Source organism: Corvus hawaiiensis, chromosome 9, assembly GCF_020740725.1.
Source record: "Corvus hawaiiensis isolate bCorHaw1 chromosome 9, bCorHaw1.pri.cur, whole genome shotgun sequence".
In the NCBI taxonomy this organism is placed as follows: Eukaryota; Metazoa; Chordata; class Aves; order Passeriformes; family Corvidae; genus Corvus; species Corvus hawaiiensis.
The window spans coordinates 14,506,224-14,528,630 of record NC_063221.1 but is presented as its reverse complement, the minus strand read 5'-3'; the positions used below and the strand labels follow the sequence as shown (position 1 = coordinate 14,528,630).

The 22,407-nt window shown below is 38.9% G+C and overlaps 1 protein-coding gene across 3 annotated transcripts in view; it reads right to left on the bottom strand.

Annotated features, from left to right (window-relative positions):
- PLPPR5 (phospholipid phosphatase related 5) overlaps positions 1-22,407 on the bottom strand; it is a 120,812-nt gene that overhangs the window by 4,009 nt on the left and 94,396 nt on the right. For all 3 annotated transcript variants that reach the window (XM_048312552.1, XM_048312551.1, XM_048312553.1), the window contains 4 exons: positions 19,794-19,926; positions 17,322-17,572; positions 8,270-8,446; positions 6,528-6,647 (listed from right to left, as the gene is read on the bottom strand). In XM_048312552.1, the coding sequence (XP_048168509.1) occupies positions 6,528-6,647; positions 8,270-8,446; positions 17,322-17,572; positions 19,794-19,926 (681 nt within the window). The remainder of the gene's footprint in view (positions 1-6,527; positions 6,648-8,269; positions 8,447-17,321; positions 17,573-19,793; positions 19,927-22,407) is intronic.

The window sequence follows — 22,407 nt, the reverse complement described above, 5'->3', positions numbered from 1 at the left end:
AGGCTATTAAGACATTTTCTTCATTATATTTACTTTTTTTCTTTATTTAAATCTGAAAAGTCATCCTGTCAACTTAAACTAAAATGAGTCACCTTTTTCATAAGTAAGATGATCTAAAAATGTGGAATTGGAGGGGAAAAAAGAATTTGTCTTTATTTTAATCAATTCTTTCAAGTCCTGCTATGTGCCATCCCTGTCTATAAGCAACACACATTTGTCTGTGATGCAGAGAACCAAATACTCTTTCATATGGCATTAATTCAAGACTGGATAACTATTATTTAGGGAAAAGAGAATGTGGTTCACACTCCTGCCAGCTATACTTCCAAAATGAGCAGGTCACCATCCCTGGGAAGACATGCAGAGCATGGGATATAATAACACAGAAGAAAATCCCGCTTCCTCAATAAGCCCTCAAAGAGAACTGCTAAGCTGCTGATCATGGACCTATTGATTTGGACCCTACTGAAGGCCTGTCAATTCATTTCCAATGGAATCAGCAGGGCGATGCATAACTAGGTCAAAATTAATCACTTGCTGATGGCAAGAATCACTGAGACAGATCCATGCAACTGTCTGGTTATTCATGCTTTTTCACAGTATCATCTCAGGCAAAACTACAAATAAGCCTTGCTGAGATGGCAGAAAAAAACCCCAAACAAATAGCATCCCTCTGGAGTAACTGTTTCAACTCTTTTACATCTGCTTAGATGTACTGTGACAAAGTTCAGAGTGAGACTACTGTCAGCAAACAGATTCACACAGATGCAGGAAGACAAGCAAAAATCCATGCACAAGACCTCAGCTTCTCCAACTCCATGGGAAATTATTTTCCCTACACTTCTCAAAAGAATCAGAAATGCTGAGGGTCTGCTCAATGGAAGCAGTCTCACAGACAGGCAGACCAGCATTTGTACCATCCATTCTAAGAGGACAGTACCAGGCTGGTGAGCAAAGCATGCCATCGTAACTGTGCTCTCACACCACTAACAAAAGAGGAAAAGCCAAAGGCTAAGCCTTGAGTGCAGGTTTCTGGGGGAAATGATCCACACCTGTATATCTTCTGTTAAGCTTTATTAATTTCTGTTGATAAGCAATGCTATAATGTCAAAGCATTGAAAAAATACATTAAAACTTTTTGTGACTTGCAGTCTTCATTATATATTACATATTTTAAGCTTAATTTTTTTTTGCTTTGTTCTCATGTTTGCAGTTTTCCCACAGAAGAGTTTGTTAAATAGAAAAATACTGCTGTAGTACTTCAGGCAAATGACAATTGATCAAACAATAATAATAATGTTATCATATACCTCTCTGAGTCAGAAGAGTGTATTTTCTGCTTTTACTGGACAAATGAGAGTTTTAGTGCAAAAGGAGGCGTTGAGGTGAGGTTCCCCCGGAAGCACTGCAGCCCTGCACAGAAGGCCAGCACCGCCTTTGCCCAGCCGCACACGCTCACTCGGTGCGCTCCTGCGCACAGACGTTCATTGCCTTAGAGAAAGGGGCTCGCAGCGCTCCGTCCCTGAGATCCAGCAGAACCACCTACGGATGCGTGCTTTGAGGGAGTTTCCTTGCAAAGGAGCTTCTTGACTGTGACTAATACCTTGATTCTGTAACACCTACAATATGTACGTTGGAGGAGGTCACACTGAATATATTGTTCCACTTCCCATGTTTAAGGATTATTTTATTCGAGCATTAGACGTAGTGATCACAGTTTGCATTCAGCCAGAAATAATTCTTGTACAATGCCCCAGAAGTAGATTTAAGCAGAAGAGTAGGACATGAATACAAATTTAAATGCTTGACATTGAAACAAAACTGCTTATGATTTTTTATGAGCTGACTCTCCTGGGTATGTGTTTGTGGTATGTGTGTGAAGCAATGTGGTATTGTATCTCCTTTAACAGACTCAATTATCAAGAAAGAACCATTATGCCAAAAATTGCCTATAAGCTAATGCAAGCACATGGGCTCCCATCAAACCATACTGGAGAAACAAGTATGGACACCTATGCATGCTTTTGGACATCAAGCACTACAGTATTTGGATATTCAAAATATTCAAAAATATTTTGAAGCAATAGAAATGGATACAAACCCTCTCCCCCAACTGCCCATAGTATGATGAGCTAAAGCATCTTTGTGTTTTGCTTTTAGCTGTGACCTCAGTGAGAGGCAATCTCCCTGGAGAGCTGCAGGGAGCAGGCCAGGCTCCCCAGGCCATGGTGCTGTGTGCATACCAGTGCACATAACAACTAAAGACTTGGTACCAACTTACCAATACTTCAGACCAAGGAGAAAGCAGTAACTCTGAGAATTAAAATTTTCTGACATTGTGAAGAAGCTGTTCTGTGTCTTGTGAATAATCAAGATGGAGTAAATAGAAAAAACAATACACCTTAAATTCTGAAGAGGAAAGCTTCCCCAGTCTTAAAAATACTGGCAGAATCCATTGAAATCTCTACACTTACTATTGCTAAAATGTTTTATCACCATCATTACCTTTGGCACATACACAATAGAACAATAATTACTGTGTCTCAAGAAGATTTCTGGGACAGTTAACCCTGATAGTCACTAAAAACCAATATGATGGGCAACAAGAATGTCACATATTGCAAGAGGAATTCCAAAAACCTATGACCATTACAACTTGGAAATGGCAGAAGGAGAGAGCACCTATTCTATCTCTTTCGAGTTCAGTCATGCTGGATAGTCAGTTCTATGGGGGAGTATAAGAAACCTCATTGTAACACGGAACAGTGACTGTGTTCGGGAACACGGCTTGGGCACTGCTGACAGAAGTAGCAGTATGAAGGAATGCCAAGCAGAACCTTGGGGAATAAACGCAGTTTAGCTGTCAAACAGAGCACTGCCAAGAACCCACTGTGCAAGTAAGTAATACTGAATAGCTACAGAAAGCACTGATAATCAGACACAGTAATTATCTCGTCTCACAGGAGATGAACTGTAGTGCATCTCCTACCTAACCCAATGCTTCCTTCTGAAACCTTGTATCTCAGTATTCTATCTACTGTCTCCATTAGTCCTGAAATCCTCCATGTTGTATTTGTATTTGATTTTTTCAAAGCTAAAATACTTAAAAGAAATAAGGCTAGTAGAATCAGAAACTACTACAAGACGTGTAGGAGACCTCTGTAAACCCTGGCCAATTTCAGGTGACTTTTGCATGGAATAATGTCAGTCTCCAACAGAAAACAGAGTTTGTGACTGCACTTTGACAAAGCTGAACTTTCAAACTCTTCCAGGTACTATCCAGAACATCCCCATTTCTCAGTAATTTCTGCAAAAGAACAGGACTCTCTAACCTTGACTGTGGTAGGATGAGAGCTTCCTCTCTGTAGGAGACTGCCAGCTAACTGAAACACCAATTGTCTTGTAAGACATGAAGAAGGTCAGGGACAGAAGAGAAAAGAAGCAGATGGGTGAGTGATGAGGTTTCTTGGCTTTCATTCTTTTCATTAATTCTGAGGATGATTATAGTTAAGGTAAAAGCACTAAGTCTGCACTGCTGAGCAGGCTCTGGCAAGGATTCCTCAAGGAGACACTGCAACTACAGCTTATTTGACTGCATGAGTACCCATGCAGAACAGCTAAAGTCTCTGCATGCACCACAGTTAAACAGAAGTGTCATGCGAACAGTGATCTAACCTTGTCACTAAGCAGCAGCAGCTCAGTTCTGAGTATTACAAGAACACTTGTGCCTATTTAAGTGCACTTCAAACATAGCTAGACCTCCACCAGAACTCAGACAGTGGCAGCACGGTAAGCATGCCAGGAGCATTTGTTCTCCATGAAGAAAGCACTGGAATAGCAAGTAGCAGATCTGGAAACAGCAAAGTAATGTGCTTCCAGGTCTGTATGATGCATCGTGTGCTTGCTCATTTATTACAAAATAGCAATGAGTGGGGTCCTATCTGGCAGGCATTTCTAATGAAGTCATTCTTTAGGGCAGGATTTTTTAATTGCTTGCTCCCAGATACCCATATAGTTACATTTTTTAGTACCAGTCACATAGTTGCATTGCTTCCTGCTTGCACTGCCTTATCCTTTGATAACTTCAGACAGGATTTGTGCTACTCTTAGTAGCTAATTTCTGACAGTAACCTGTCTTTAATATTGGCAGAGGAGCTTGGAGACTGAAAATAAGAAAAAACAGTTTCAAAATGAGCAAAATGTAAATCTACGTGCATTCAAAATATTGAACTGGAAGAGTCCTGACTGAAATGTCAACTCACGTGTCTCAAGAAGGAAAAGGGAAATAGCACACAAATTATTTAGCACCACTCTCTCTCCAGTGGAGAACAAATGATGTAAACTAAGAAGGGAGTTAAAAACCAAAGACTAATTCAAGAATTCTTGTAGCAATGGTAGTTAATTGAGATCAGCTAACTTAATTTAGACCTCAGTTCCCTAAAGTATTATTCTTAGTGCCTTTTATTTAACAGGGTCTGTCTTCTATCTAAAACTTTGGATTAAACAAAAAAAAAAAAAAAAAAAAAGATTAAAAAAAGGAAAAAATACCTATAGAAACTTAAAACCTAAAGAACTCACATGTAAATAACTTCTTCATCAATTATTTGCTATTTAAACTTTCTGGAAGTGGAAACAAAAGAAAACATTTCTGAACAATTAGCAAGGTCTTCACCTTAGTGTCCTTGCATCCCATCCTCTCTGGAAAGGAGAAAGGCTTTGCAACACAGACAAGGATGAACCCATAAAATGAGATCTCAGCAAGTGGTATCACCTTGCAGTCATTCCCCAGTTCAATTATCTAGAGAGAAGTTCCATGACAGTAAACAGCTACCCTCTACTGCCGTAAGAATATGGATTCAGAAGGAAAGCAGCTCATTCATATAATAGCATCCTGGACAGTTCATAAGTGGCAGAGGTTATCCTAAAGCAGAGCAAACATTATTCCTGCTGCCATCCTCCCACACTCTTCCGAAGCTTTCCTCACAACATCTCAAACTCGGCCAAGTCTCAGGACAAGAACATTGCTCATCATGACTGAGAGGGTCTCAAACCAGGCAGAAACATGAAGTTAACATGAAGCCTTTATCCCCAGAAAACAAAAATTTAAATTTCAACAGCCAGAGAATGTATTACCTATGATGGCTTTTGAGCCACAGAAATGGCTTCTATTGCACGAGAGCCTAGCACGTAAATAAAACATGCTCTTATTAATGTGGCATGTTCCAGGCCAGCTGACAGCTTGTTTTGTTTTGACATTTTACAGAAAATTTACAGAATGGATTATTTTGAAGATACACATTCATCATCTAAATGCTCGTTCAAGCAAATGAGACTCTGACCTCCTTACGACAAGATATCAGTGGAAGTAGCTTAGACATATTTGGTTCAAAAAAGGCATGTTAGACCACTCTGAAAAGAAATCTTCTTTCCCTTCAAGGAAAGGAATAAAAACCCCAGGACTAGCAGTAATTCTTACTAAAGAACAACTTCCAACACTTTCAAGTAAATAGGACAGACTGGGAAGTGGTTGAAAACCTTTCTTACGTTTAACATGAAAAAAAGATCAGAATTAATTTTGAATTAAAAGAATACCACAGAAAAATACTTTTGGTGCCCTACCCAGTGTAGAATTGTTTACTATCTTCAAATATGGGCATAACTCAATAGATTTTAACCAATAATGACAGATAAAGTCACGAGAAAAAGTAAACCATCCTTTAAACTTTGCATTACTAGTTTAAGGTTTCCCCTTGGTAAAAGCACCTCAAGTTACTTCTATATCTGGTTATGCTATCTATTTCAGTATTTTTTTTGCTCAACCTTACCTAACACATAGTACAACATCATCTTCAAAAAAATAAAGTTTTATCACAGTAAACTAAAATAAATTTTATTGTGACACTTAAGCAAAAAGTCTTGGCAAACCCAGGAGACTATCACTAGCATGTCCCAGCCTAAAATCCCTGTGTTTTGACAAGAGATGATGGGAATAGTGCAGTTACTATATGACCCTTATTACTCTCGCTCCCAAGTGGGTGCCCTGTCCTGGGGCTAGCACATGTCTGATGGTATAAGCCCCACAGCTGATCCAGAAGAGACTGCATCCCATGTTCCACACCAGGCTGAGGACATACCACAAATAAATAGGACAAATGCCACTTGGATATGAATTGCAAAGCCCCTTGGGCCAAGGGCTGACTTACTTTCTAAGCACTTCTAAAAACTTTCTAACTTCTTTGGACTATCAGGCAGAGTATTAATCAAACTTACTGGAGGAACACAATGGAAGAGGGCCCCAGATCTACTCAGCCTGACTCCATGGGCTTAGCAACAGCTACGGCAGTAAAATGATGATATGAGGAGCCTCCTAAGGGGTGTCACTGAATTAAATTCTTTCCTTCTTTCTCCTTCACTGACATGTCTCTTTATTTTAAATCTGATTACTGTGGCACTCTTGTCAGGATAGCTTTTGATTATCCTTCCAGGAAAGCAGCGTTTTATTTGTTTTTTAAAAAGTCAGACATTACCTTTTCTAAAGGGCTTTCTACTCTGGGTATGCTGATCATGGGCATCTGGGCCAGATTATCCAGATGAGAATGTTCATGTTCTGGCTGACGTCCTCTGAAGTTATTTACCACACAAACAACCTAGAAGGAATTAGAAGATAAACAGAATACCTAAGGAACAACTCATTTTTTCAAGCTTTGATCCTGAAAATTATAATTAGGCCGAAGTGACACCAGCTTTAGTCACAGCTTTTCAGTAGAAAGACTGAAATGTGAAGTTCGTGTTTTACAGAAAATCCTTAATTAATATTTCAGGACAAAAGACTTTCAACCAATTTATTGGTACATGCATCATTTGAGAACCAAAAAAACCTCTTATCTAAAAGAGAATCCATTACTAAAGCTGCATAATAGAACACCAATTATTATCAATGTCATGAAGAGATGTCTTGCAGCATATCACATGGCATTACCCTTAAGCTCCAAGGAAAGCCAATGGCATCTCAGTTTTGATCAGCAAATCTTTTTCAAATGGAGAGTAAGAAAGGGAACAATAAGGCAAGAACCATTCCCAAGACTGAATGTAACTCCAAATCTGCTCAGGGCAGCAGAGATTCTCGCACAGGGACTTAGGAATGTGATATGTAACAGCTTGTGCTTCTACTAATTCCGACACTCAGCAATGTTTGCAAACTGCATTTTCTTCAAAACACAACTAAATTTGATGTCATGCTACTCAAAGGAGTTTATGCAACATACATCACAAAATATAAGAAAAAATGCTGGGACAGATTTCCTCTCTATTCTGTTCTCTTTTATTACTTTAGGGACATGAACAGAATGGAAAAACTTAAATGTGAACAACCAAATATAACTCCTGGACATTTTGTGTGGAAAGGAACGTTTGGAAACACAAACAGATGTATTTTAAAGGAGACTTGCAGCTACCCTTGCATGTCTAGAAGTGAAAACACCCACCTCAGCCATCCCTGGGAGGGTTCTCAGCCAAACCATGCTTTCAGATCCAAGATCTTGAGACCAAGACCTTGCAATCCAAGAATCAAGCTCAAAAGTATTTTCATGGGGAAAAAGTTCAAAGGTGTATTTAGTATTATTACAAGCTGCCAGGCAGTCAAGCCTACAGGCAGTGAACAGCAGTGACTATTCTATTCTATAGTCTTGCACTGCAGATATTAGTGAAGGTGATTAATAGATTAGAAATAGTTTTCTGACACAGACAGTAGTCATCGGCAACTGTGATTAACAGTCTGGTTTTGGAACACAGCTCCAGAAAAGGAAAAGGCTAAACAAAGATTTTTTTGGCGCAGAATAATATAAAATTTCAACATAAACCTGAAGCACTATGAAATAAATTCATTAGGGTTACTGTAAAGCCAGAAAAACAAATTCTACCTATTCTCTGATCAGTGTGGGTATCATTATACTGAATTTAATACTTTATACATCAAATCTATGTTATTCTGAGGAATATATACTTCCTGCCAGCAGGGCTTGCTGCAAAAATTACTGTTTGAAATGCTACAATCTGGTTTATATGGAAATCAAAAGAGATAACTGGATCAGTCCTTTCTTGACTTCACATTTCTGAGTTTATGTAAATATTACTAAGGAAACTGATGACTAATTAAAAATCCTAAGATAAGAAACATGTCTTTTATTATTTAGTTGTCTGAAGGTTTTTGAGAGATACAAGCTTATACATTGATTTTTTTCAAACAGAAGTGACACAGACACACACTTACCAAAAATACTGCTATAGATATTCCAATTATAAATCCTGCTATTACATCTGACCAGTGATTTCGATACTCTGCTACTCTGTTGATTCCAGTAAGGAAGGCCAAGCACATTAAACCCAAACACAGAACAGGTTTTGCAAGCCTTGTTCCTCTGGCTTTCACTGTGTTGGTGATATACATCTGAAAATTAGAAAGGAAGAAAGTATAAGACTGATGGATATCTCCCACTAATTGGTGAATAAAAGCTCTATATTTTGTTTGAACAGACTACATGTATTTGGCTTTTTTTTTTTTTTTAGAGTGGGGGCAGGGTGTAAAGAAACTAGGAAATAGAGTAATAGATAAAGTCATAACACCCTTTTCCTCGGGATATAGAAAAAGAATCAGACCATACAGGAAAACCACATTTTATATGAACCTGAAAAGCCTACAGAAAACCAGGCAAATTAGACAATCCTATCCAATTACTCTCAGTCTGTGTATTTATTTATTAATGCATAGAAGTAAAGAGACTGATTTTTCACTGTGTAGTGTTGACAGTAATAGAAAAATATCTTCACCCTGAAGTATTATTAGTGCTATTACAAGCTGCCAGGCAGAGCAAGAAAGGGAATATATAAAGACCTTGTTTCTATTAGCAAAAGCCTTTCTTACTTATACACAACTTCTTCATGTGAATAATTAGTGATTTGTCAAAAATCAGTGAAAAGGTGAAAAAACAGTGTCAAAGAGCAATTGAACTAAATGCCAGCATCTACTTTTATAAATACAGTGTAATAGTTCCAATCAGTGCTGAACTTATACAACCCTGTGCTTCACACAAACCAATGCAAATGCTGCAGGTTTTATGCATCAGACTAAGAAATCCATTTGCCCTGCTGCAGTCTAACTCTCCCTGTGCAATACTACTGAATTAAAAGCACTGCCTGATAACAGAGCACCTCTTCTACCCTAAGAGTGCATTAGTGACTATCAGGTTTAACCCAGCACTTTCCAAGCTCTGATGAGCCAATGGAAGAAATTAATATCAAATATTTGACTTTCCATTCTCTGGAATCTTGGCATTAAGACTGCTTGAAACATCCCTCCTCCCCACCCTCCAGAAAAACAAGATTATACTTCAACTAACAAGATTTTTGAGAAAAAAAGTTTCTACTCTCTGCAGAAGATCTTTCTGTAATTAAACAACTGAAACCCCTAAATCTTCAAATTTTAAATAGGATTTAAGTTTTTGAACTGAAGAATGCAAGTATTTCTTACAGATTTTCACCAGAGGCTCCAAGTTTGTAATGCAATCACTTTGAACTGCCAAGGAAAACAGATGAGGCTGCACTGAAGAACCAGTACCACCTCTCTGGCCAACAAATGGCCAATCCTTTTGGTTTGTTTGGGGCTTTTTTTGTACTATCCGAAACCTTGGTGGAATTTACCGGGGAATCAGTTTATCAAGTGCTGCAATAATCCAGCCAAGAAGCAGTTTGGAAAGTGTGGTTACAGTTCCAATAACTGAAGTGAAGAAGTAGTGGTCAGAGCTTTTCTAAAAAGAGCGACATCAGACAGTAGTTTTGTTCAAAACATTAGAGAAAGATCCATGGCTTAGAGGAAGAAACAAAGCTTAATCTTAAAATGACATCAGAGTAGTGCAACACACAAATCTTCAATGTACTCTATATGATGAACAAGAAACTAGTAGAAAGATTTCCACTAATTCAGACAGAGTAAAGGTTTAGAAAAGAGAGCTTTGGGGTTTATCCCCAAGCCACACGTCTCTGCTCTTCTTCCTAGACCATTTCATGAAGAGTGTTTCTCTCTTTGCTGATTATCCTTTTATCTTAGCTCCTTGTGTTTTTGCAGGTTGTCTTCAGTGAGTCACTCTTACCATGCAGAAAGGTGATAAGAGAACTGCAACCTTAATTTCCAGCTTTTTAGCCCCACTGGTTTTTTCCAAGCTACAGAGTACTGCACACTGAATTAACTCAGCAACCATCTATTTTAGTGAGTCTCATTGTTCTCCTGGATACTACTACCATTATCCATGTTCACACTACATGTTAGGACAGCTGGTGCTAGGAAAAACACTGGAATATTTTTAATACAGAGTAAGAAAATCAAATTTCAAATACAGCTTGGGTGAAGTTGACACAGGGGAGTTAGCAGGAAGCTATCCTGCATTTAATTCTGTATTGTGTTATATTAAATTGAAATAACTACTGAGAAGGAAAAACCTGCTTGTTTAAGGCAGGTCATGGTGACATATTTCAATTATCTGTAACAACTGGTCAGTGCCCAAGAAGATTATCTCAATTTTTAATAAGACAAAACACATTATAGTACAAATTATAGATTCTGCAGTACTTCAATCAAATTTCAACATTTTTAATACAAAGTTGAACCCAAAAAGTGTTCTGCATAAAATTCTCTGAATGTTTTTACAACCAAGCATGTCCTTCAAATCTCTACTCAAAGCACTGAGGAAAAACAATGGCAGATTCATGCTGTACTTCACACAAGTAATAGAGACCTCCATTTGCCAAGTCCCTTCTTTATATGAGCAGTCATGGTTGTCATGCCCAGCTCATTATTTGAAGTAACCTGAGAGTTCTGCCAGCATAGGCACCATTTTTATCTTTTCTTTAAAGAACAGGTACCACTGATGTTAAGAATAGCATTATATTAAAATATAAGAGAATCAACAGAAACAGGCCAAACTTTCCTGAAACAGTGGGACAAAAACTCTGTGTTTGCAAAACTCTATATAACAAATATAGCCTCCTCCAAGGCAGGATTCACAGATACCCATTTTTAACATTGGCCTCTGGTAGCTCTAGTACAATATATTAACACAGACAACTCAGTCAAAGACCTGATATACACTAAGAATAAAATAAAATTAAGCAGCTGTTATCTTCTTGATTCTGGTGGAAAAACTATAAACCAGCACAGTCATTAATTGACAAAGAGTAAACAACCTGTAAAGATGACAGGATTTTTCTTTACTTACTTCTAATAAATATTAAATGCAGTATCAACAAAGGAAAATAACTCAGTGATTTAAAACATTAGTAAAAATGAATGACAACATAACTTTTTACATGGGTCAAGATTTTTACTGAACAACTTCATCTCCATTCCTTTTAAGAACAAAAACTGGGAGAGGAGGAATCTAATGAAAGAAAACTTTTAAATTAGTCAACAAAAAGACCAACAGCAGAGATTTTGTATGTAAGGTCAAGGATTGATACAGTAGTTAGAATTACTATAGCAGGCTGCACATTCTCCTGCGACATCAGAACAGTGGTGAATCTTCTCTTGAAGAACTTCTGCTTTCCTTTTTCCTGAAATAAGATTTTAGTATTAAAAGATTAAGAGCTGTCACCAGCACGCAGACACTGGCAAGGAGTCATATGAGGTGGATTGTTACCTTACCACACAAGATAACAATATTTACTAGATTTTCAGAAAAACTCAAGAGTTTGACCTTCAGTCTTCAAAATACTGGAAGTGAAGCTGTAAGAGAGCCTAATAAATTGAAAGAACGCCTTTAATTGAAGTGGGTTTGAAAATAAGAAATCGAAAGAAATTGCCACCATCACCACCACAGACAAAGCAAGCTACCGGAGAGGTTTCTGATGGGACTGACTCAGGCCATAGTGTAAGGAACAACCACAGCCTTGGCATTCAGCCTGTACTGGGAAAGTACTTCAAAGGCGTCATGTTGCAAGTCTCATGTGAAGTTTGTCCTAAATCTCATGCAAACAAAATCATTCCAAAACAAGTAAGAAAACAACAGGCACTGCATGTAAAGTGTAGGACAAAGTGGATTCCTGGGTTATGCTGCAAGCTCTTTCTAGGCATCTTTCAGCTACCTTTAGGCCCACCCACACCAGCATCGATGCACACAAACACACGTGTAACAGGTCTCAGAATCCCATTTCAGTTACACTGGAGCACACATCAGGCTGCGTGCTGCAACCAGGAAGGAGGCTAATTTTTCTTGCTGATTTCATCAGCCTGGGGCTCAGGGATTCAGGTAAGGAGATCCCTTCTGTGTTTGCCATTTCATTTCTCCCTGAAGTAGATGGCCTGGGAGACTGACAAAGACCAGTCCATCAATGGGCAGTGAAAAACGACTCATAAGGCAACAAGAACAATGAGGAACAAATCATTGTACAGTCACCCATCCCAGGCAGCACTTCAAACATAATTTATCTCATGGTTTTTTTTCACTTTTACAATGTGCTAGCATTAAAGAAATATTCTTGAATTATTTAAGTAATATAAGTAATGTTATAAATGTTCCACCCAAGCAATTTTCAATATTCATCAGACCTACAAGAAAAGAGACACTCAGAGATCAAAAAGTTGAAAAGTAGTGGGCTGTTGTAGTCTATAACCAGGTTCTGTGCTTAGTTAGAATCCTGTCTGACAATCTAAAATCTTTTCAGCTTCCTTTGGTAACAATTAATGGGTCAAACTATTTCTAGAGCAAACCAAAGTCATATTCTCGACTCATCTGGGTCCTTCTGCCCACTGAAGATTTCTTTTAGTGTTTCTGAAGCCTCCTCCAGCTTTCTCTACATGTTTTGATCAAATTATTTATGACCCTAGACAAAAATTAGCTTTCAAAGTCAGGGGCCTGGCTTGGCAAAAGGAAAAGAAAGCTCTAGAATTCTGGACCTTACTATTAATTTTCCCACTAAAAACTCCCCACAGCTGTAACTGTAAAACAACTGGGGAAGGAAAGAGGTATCTTTCACTGTACCAAGACTATAAGATAGACCCAGAGGGTTTTTTCTTAAGGAACTGGATTGTAATGAAGAGGTGACTGACATGAAATTTCTAGAGGTCTTTAGATAAATTCCTGGATCAAGTGGTAATGTTATTATTTGGTCTGAAAGAAACCAATACACTCAATATGTGAACCTCATGACATACGTTCTATTATCAGTATTGAAGGACACTGATACTTGCTGCACCAGATACTAAAAAGAAATCCCACTGTCCCTGAAAGGCAGCGAAAAGAATCCTTTCACTTCCTAACAAAAAATAGACAACAAAGTCAACTCAATGAGGTGGCTCTGCTACCCCTTTTCCTCCTGAACACTTCCTTAGGTCTGTCACAGAGGCCTATCATGCCTTCACCAGCTGCCCATTTAGCTGGAATCTACCAGGTACTTCAAGACAAAGGAAAGGTGAGACAACACCTACACTTATAACTGGATCAAGGAGTGACACTGAGAAGAATATCACCATGTTGCCAGCACTGTTACCCACATTGCCTTGTTGTCTTTTCCCAGTAACTTATAAACACACTAAACAGCAAAAACAATGCAGCAAAATGCCAGGAGCAAGAGCCTTGCAGAAAATGTGATCATGGGCCAAACAAAAGCTCTGCACAGAGGAAAAAATTATTTGCAGGCTTTATCTGCTAGTCCTGTCTGAGGTCACAGTTGAGGCCAAGGGCTCACAGTCCAAAGCAGTAATAGCTGCCTACAGGGCTTAAGGGTTATGTCAATTACCAAGGCACGAAGGCTGTTCCTCTATCATTACAAACCCAAAGCAAGTCTGAAATGTGTGTGGTAACACAAAGCTCAAACACTACTCTACCCAACTGCTCTTGTCCACTGCAATGAGAGCAACAAAAAAAGTGCAAAACTTTACAGAATGAATTAAAATTTCCCTTAAACTACAGCTACCAATGACCAATCCTCTAGGTCTGCAGCACCAAAGGACAACTGTTAGTCACAGGTTTTATATTTGAATCTATGGGAATATGCTACCTACATCTTCATATATCACTTCGAAATCCTACCAAAAAAAGACTCATGACTTCCACTTTCTGTGTCTCAGTTGTGGAAAACACCCCAAGTATGTGCATACTTGGCTGCTTCAAAACTTACCTCTAACTGTCCAGGCTATGTCAGCCTATGCATAACAAAACGTGACTTATACAATTATATATATTTTTAATAAGGTTGCACTATTTGCCTTAATACCTATGTAGCAAACACTGTTCCAGCTGAGAAAGGGTGAATTGAAATGCTGATAAGAAATGAAAGCAGATGCAGTCAACTTATGAACCCAACTCAAGCAAAAACAAACAAACAAACAAAAAATCTCCAAGGAGATCAGAGCAGATACTTAAGGAAAAATCCAGGCACCAGCCAGATTAGAGATTTCAGAACAGATTTACAGTAGTTCTTTTTGAAAACACTGGTACACTGGGAAGAATGAACCTGAAAGTCTGAAGAAGAAAGGTAATGCATCATTGAGATCATCTGTGTTTGGAGCAAGGCAGAGAAAACACCTAACCACAGCACTGCCATTCAACATTTCCATTGCTAAGTCTCTCTTGATAGGTACTCTCCTGAAGTAAGTAATGGAGGCAAACATTAAAAAAGGTCTAAACATTAGCAAAACAACTGTTTCAAAATGACTGTACTTTCAAGCAGGAAGGGAATTCTGAGTTACCATAGCAGCCACCCACTCTCAAAAGAGGGGAGAGGGGAAAAATGGAAGACTCAAGAACTTAGATGAAAAAAGGAGCTATTGTTAACAAGACAATATGCACAGACACTAGGTGATAAGAACATGGCTGCACTTAAATGGAATGAGACGGGGGAATCATTAGATAAAGCACAGGCTTTCTTTCTAAATGGGTTGATTGGTGAAATCACACAAGTCTAAAAGCATTTACTTCACTACCTCGGAGAGCAAGGACCTTTGGGTCAGCTCTTACTGTGGTTTTTTGTCTTTAAGTTGGTTTCGTTTTGTGCACAGCTGCCTGAAATATCCAGGGAAGATTCCATAACAATCTCTCCCTCTCTCCAAAATTTCTGTTAACCAGAGAGAAAGCACATTTTGTACCAAAGATTATATGCTAATGAAACAGTGAGTAATATATGGAGGTCTTTATGTCCATGCTCTCAATAACTGTTGTAGCATGGCTCCTACAAAGATTAGGCTACTGTTTTAAATCTTCTACTCCAGTGAACAGTGATGAGAAAATTGTTATTTAGGGCCAACTATCCTGATAAACATCATGGCAGTGTAAGGACATGACCCCAAATATTGGAACACTGAATTTTTTTTTCCCTTGGAGTGTAATAAACAGTATTTTTAGCTTCAGTCATGCAGTAGGATTTAAGAAAAAAAAAAAAAACAACCTGCCAATATTGTAACAAGGAGCTACTATAGGAACTCAGAAATCCTAAGAGTAGTTTATAGTGCTTTAGTTAAATGATAGCAGTGTCAAGCACCATGCAGCAGTGCAGTAATGACATAGGATATATTCATTTCTGCAGTTACTGAAAGAGCAAATAGTAATGAAATGGATCTCAGCAGCTTTAATTTTTTATATTGCTAACTGTATATTGACCACAGACAAGGTTTGCATAAAGTATTCTTGCTCATGTCAAAAGCTTTATATTAGGTATTAAACCTTACTGATGTCTACTTTTTGTTTTTAAAATGTATTAATACTATTTTACTTTCTGCTTTGCAGTAGCTGAATAGTCGGTTTCCTAGTTACTCTGACTCATGGCAACAGTGGAAATCCAACTTCACAGATGGATGAGAAAAATAGGAGCAATTAAAATGAAAAATTCTGAGTATTTTCTAAAATAGCTTGCATCATATTTAGAGCATTTCAGCCTTAGATATCTCCCCAAATAAAGACAATACTAGTAGAAGACTTATATTCGCCTCAAGTTAGAATAGAATATTAGAATAGAATATTGTTCATCTCTTATTTGCAGACAACACCTGCCTGTACTAACTGATCATCAATATCTCTTAAACAGACATTGCTCACAAGGAACCTTTGGTAAATGCTACCATCAGTGCTGCAGATTTTAAGCAACTGGTTCTAAAACCATATGCAGAAGCACTGAGTTGACACACTGTCTGTGGATGGGGCTGGGATCTTTGCCATATTGTCAAGTATCAGTTTCCAGATCAATCAGGAATTAAAAGTTGGCTCATTTGGTATGTGCTCAAAAGCAACACACACTCACATGTGTGTCTACATGTGCATATACACACACATCAATAGGCAGGCCACTGTCCAAATACTCAGGGAATGTAAGGGATGACTCCTGCAATGACCACAAAGGTACACACAGCTGTCTAGTTTCCCACTGACACTATGAAGGCAGCCCTGGGCTCATCCAAAGGGCTGCAAAAGGCTGTGATTACCAGTGCAGGTCAGGTAAGACACAGGCATGTGCTGGGGAGAATTTGTCCCCGGCACAGGAACAAGATGTGCTCCTGCTTAAGGCTAGAATGATAAGCATTCCAAACTAAGCCAGTTACACTTCAGTGAGAGTAAATGGTCACTCTTCCTCTCCCCTGCCCCTCCACAACCTATACAACAGCTCTGATGCCTGCCAGCAAGCACCAGTTTTTATCCCAGCACTGTTCATCACTCCCTATAAAATAGAGGAGAGAGGGGAAAAAAGGGTCGATTGTCTTGTAGCCCACTGTATTGCATAACAAGAGCCAAACTGACTTTGCATGAACAATGAGGTACCTGTAAATACCAATTCTGGTACCAAAAGACACACAGGGATCTTGGGAAACCTGCAGAGATCAGACATACATATAGCTCACCCTTCTGCTTCACCTCACCAAACCATATGGCCATGTGCAATTCTGCTGATCTGCACTGGGTTAAAACACTGAGAGGTACCACTACCAGACAGAGGAAATGCCAAGCCTTACTCCTTAGCACCCAGCAAAGGATTGTCCAAACACTCTGGAAATGGGGAAAAAGAAAACCAAGGAACTGGTTATCTTCAATCTACAGATTATACCCTTTATAGACAACTTGCCCTCTCTTAGTATTGTCTTGGCTTTCAAGGCCTGGAAACCACTACACCTTGTCAGAATTAAGCCAAATGAATCATTCTCACAGTAAGTCACAGCAGGTTTACATATAAAAAAATCAGCCAATATTTTGGGCCTTATCTTCTACCCATTCCTCCCTCCTCCCCCTGACAGTGCAAGTCATTTGCTTTCAAAAAAATAGTGACATTAAATGGTATAACATACTTACAGCCAGATACATAGCTGCATATATGCTTAGTGCTGCTTCTTTGGATGGGAAAGTCTTTCTGGCTTTCATGATAAGGTCTGGATTTCCAGTACAGGCATGTACGCTACTGATGAATTGTGTATACTGTTTACATCCAAGTGCTGTATAGTTGGGCTTACAAAGTGCAAGGAAATGGGGTGCAAGATTCCCTGTTACTACTTGTCCAGCATTTACAAAGATGTCCGTAGCAAACAGTCCAAATGCGTAAATTCCTAAAGAGGGAAACAAAGAGTTACATTTCCAGACAATTTATAGTATTTATCACAGCAGCATACCAGCTTCTTCCATTCAAGAACATGAAAAATCCTCCCATGTACTGTACCCTAAAGACCACAGTTCATGCTGAAGATAGCATTTTCCTACAAAACTGCAGCAACAACACTGCAATGTTCCCACACACCTGATGTCTCTCCCATCTTTCATAGGAACACCTACCCCTTGTGCAAGTAGCCTGCTTTCCTAGGGCCCATAGCCATGCATGTCCCCTGTTTGGGGTAGTTGGCTTTACTGGTACCTAACTTTTGCCACTAAACAGAAGTGACAGAGGGAAATTCTTTACCCTATAAATCTGCTTGAAAACCAAGGTCAGATCCTGATGGAGAAGGAACTTGGAAAGTCATAACACAAACTGGACAAACTTTTTTTTTTCTCTTGCATCTGTAAAGAAGATAAAGTACTGAATAATTCAAGATTGCCATGCATGAGTTGTCTTCATCTGCCTGCTACTGGGTAAATCTCTATGCATGGCATATTAATCACAGTATCAACACAGTGAGCTAAAGATTTATATATTTGAGGAGCTACTTATGCTAAAGAGTTTTTTCAATCAGACATATCAGTGAGGCATTAAGCACATGTATTCAATCATTAGAATGTAAATGCATGTATCTGATTACTTAAAAGAAAACAGATTCCTGATATTCTGAGGTCCCTCTCTACCCTTTTGCAAATAGAAAATGAGCTCTGTAAATAGAAAAAGAACATGCAAACACAGCACCCTGACCAGCAGGAAAAGCCAGTGGCTGCTTGTTCCAATTCCACCTGAGCTACAGATTTCCTCCTGTATTTCCATGGGCAAATCACCTTACCTTTCCCATACTCCACTGTGAATATAGAGTGAGTTCTGGCAAATCCCAGTTTCATGAGGCACTATGAGGACTTTGATGGATCAACATCACAGCAGACATAATTCCACAGAAACATGCATTTATACAGGTCAGGCTTTTTTTCTTAGCAAAGATAGAGGACCAAGGCTGATTTCTGGGATCCTGGCTGGTCAACAATGTTGCACTAATGTTAACTCCCCCCAAGATGCTAGACTCTGGTGAGCAGCACATTGTGCCTGGTTAAATCACTTCACAGAAGGGCCTTTCAGCCAGTCCCGAGGGTGTGCACTGCACAACATCACACACATCACTCTGTGGGAGCACAATGGGTAGCTATGCCTCATCTGCTGGAACAGCGAAGAGGCCTTTGTTCACTCCTGCCATCCCTATCAAATTTTCTTTTGCTTCTGTGAGGAAAGAAGGGACCACTTAGTGGGAAGAACATTCAGGCACTGATTACACAGAGAGGAACTGGAGTGGGAGGAGCTCCTTATCATCACTCCCCACCTCCTCCAGACCTATGCAAGACAGTCTCGTTCTCACCAGGAGCAATGGCACTCTGAGAAGGCAGGCAAAGTTGTCACACAAACACTGCAAATACAGACACAGCTGCACATGCCCTCCCTCACCCTGAGACTGGGGTACACAGCAGGATTAGCCGCCCCAAGGCTTCATTCCTCCAGCTGTTTCCTTTAGATGCAACCACGAGAGAAGCAAACAGCAGAACTGAGCCCTGCTATGGCATCCCTGCACATATTAAAAAGCAGCATCTGGAAACGTTCAATACACATTTTGAGTGGTGGGACTTCTCCCTCCAAACACATTTAGAACAAACTAAGAGAAAACATGACACCTAACATCTACTAAAGTCAGTGGGGGAGTTTCAGCCAAAACCAGTGTAGCATGGATTTTTTACAGTTTTCTGCTAGACACTATAATACAATATCCAGGCTAAGACAGCACCTAAATCAACTTAGCTTCAAAGACACATTTAAATCCCAATGTCTTCAACTTTGGGGTGTGTGTGTTTACTATTACCTATAGATATGGCACAAGGATACTTTCTCTACTTCACCCTGCTTCAGGCCTGCTAGTTATTTTTCCCCTGCAGTCCCAGCTTTTTCTACTTTTACTGCTGTTTCTGCAACTGTTTTTAAATCCAAACTTCCAAAAAGCTTCATTTGCTACCTAAAAGGAAAACTGCACCTCAGTTAAAACTACACATGAAATGTTACATGGTTATCTGAGTATTTTCCCCAGGTAAAAATTAAGACATAATTGATCACTCTCACCATACAGAAAATGAAAGCAGTAATTTTGCTCATACCAAGGAATCTGATGGTCCTGCGTACCAGTGGATTTATATAACAACAGTCTCCAGTTAATATTGTTTTTTCTTGGTTTTCAAAATCCTTTGTAGCTAACTGTAGACAAAAGACTGCAGTTTCTCCAACGATAATCTTAGGGGAGGAGAAAAAAGGGGAGAGAAATGGTACATCAGATTACAGCAAGTAAAATACACTAATATTACAGAGACAGACATCTCATCTTAAAGAAACAAGACCAAACCAGCACAAAAGACAGCATAAGTGAATCAAGTTCTGTACATTAATCTTCTTATGAGGGAAATATGCCTTATGGCTTCCTTTATTTTATTTGCCTTATAAGAGAATAAATTACTACATTACTACAGGATTTGTAGTCGACATAACATAACCTAGTTTTCCGGATGAGGGGAAAGAGAAAGAAATCTATTAGTTCAAGGACAACATAATGCACAAGATCCAAAGAAAAGCCCTAATCCTGGAAGATGCTGAACATTTCAGTTCCCATATGGCATTCACTGACACTCAGCACTTCGCAGGGTCGAGCTTTAAATTTTGGACTATGGTAGAGAGAAAGGGAAAAAAAAAAGTCGTAACAGAGCTCCTGTTCACATCAGAGGTTTAGTTTGCCTCGAGGTACTTAACAGGGTTTGATTCACATTTTGCTAGCTAAATTTATCAAGTCTGGCTTTAGCTCTGTTCCTCATGCTTGAATGAAGTGTCAGCACTGATATTTTAACATTAAGAATGGCCTGTTTCACATCCACTCCACCAAAATAGAGTTCTCACGTCTGTATATTGTTCACATTATGGTTGGCAAAAAATAAACAGAAAAATCACAAAATGAGAAAAAATATATTTTGAATGTTAAGTATCTTCTCTAGGTGGTGTATTTGCCTGTACAACAAAACATGACCTTTAATTTATTCACTACAATTAAGGATTGAGACTTTATGCCAAAGCCAAGAGCCAAGACTTTAAGCAGGTATCTATCTAAAACTACGACACTGAAGCTTTATGGCAGGCAACAAGGGTATAATTGAAAAGTAGAGTAGAAGGGTCAAATACTGACCACTGGATTCTAACCTTGATTCACTGTGGGACTTGCAGGCAAGGCCCTTCCACTCCTCTACATGAAAAGCTTAAAGCTTATTGATAGGTACATCACACTTTGATCAACAGGAATGAAGACCACCAAACCGAAATCTTAATACTACACAAATACAAGAAATAATGCCATCAAATCTGATTAATTGCTGAGGTTTTCTAAACCTTTGACCTAGCAGGAAAATATAAATCTTTTCATATATCATAATAGGTCTGAACAGTTCTACAAAACAAAATAATCTATGGGCACTGGCTCATGTGCACATTTTGTTGTCAACAGGAAGGATGCAATTAATGACCTTCCTTAGTTGTTTGTAGATTATGCAGATACCTTTGGGCTAAATTGTGGAGGAAAATGGTACTTACAAATAATGTGGTCCAAGTAACAAAAATAACTCTGGAGGCAAGTGTGTTAAAAGCAAAATTTAATTTGTCACCAAAGCAGTCATTTTCTATTACTTTAGACTGGCTTCAGATGCTAGTGGAATTTTTAGATGAAACAGAAATTTCAATACCTGAAATAACAAATATCCTCTCTCTCGTGATGTAAGCAAATTTTCAGCCTAGTGAAGTAGAATTTCTTCATCTATAATTAACAAATGATCAGTATACATGAAAAATAATTCAACCTTGAATTCAAGATCATCCAAATTACGACAAGGAAAATTCAACCTAGTGATCCCTATAGCTCTCATGAAGAAACATACCAAAAAAATCAGTTTTAATGCAATTCATAAAGGTGACAACAGAAACACTAATATTTTTACTGTGAGTCACAGTAACGCTTTTCTTTCCTCTCAAGGACTAGGCAATCGGAATACAGTCAGATTCTGCCTTTAATTCTTTTTGCAAAACTCAATAGATTTCAGTAAAATTTTCACAGATTTTGAAACTCCAGGAAAGAGCAGAATTCAGCACAAAGGAAGCATCTGTGATATACAGTGCTCAACCTTTTGCAAGAACACCAAGAGTGCCAGAAGCTTAACTCTCCAGCTCTGAGCAGAGACTCTGAATCTGCTGATCTAAGAATAAAGGTCGTCTTCTTGGCTGGTAGGGAAGCTGGGATTTACTAAAGGGAGAACTGCTTGTTCAGTTATAGGAAAGGAGATCCTCACTGCCAGCAATCTGTCTTCATCAGCTGCATCTAGATCCTTGCTGCTGCCAACACTTTCTTCTTATTACACTTCCTGTCTTTGATGGTGACCTGTATGAAGAAAACCCTCTGTTCCAAGAATAGCAGGGAGCAGCATTCAAGTTCTTAGCTGAACAAGAATACTCTTAGGGTGGGCACGTAGGTGCAAGGGTCAGAAGGATGTGGAATTCTGCTAAGGACAAAACCCCTGCTACAGAAGGCCTAGCGCTCTACTGTCAGAAGCAATCAGAGAGGGAAATGCCACTAAGCACACAAGGCATTCATCTCTATGCTTCCATGGATCCGCTTCGATAGAATCCTTCTAGAATCTGGCAATAAATACAGGTTCTTTATTTTTCTGTACTGGCAGCTCAGCT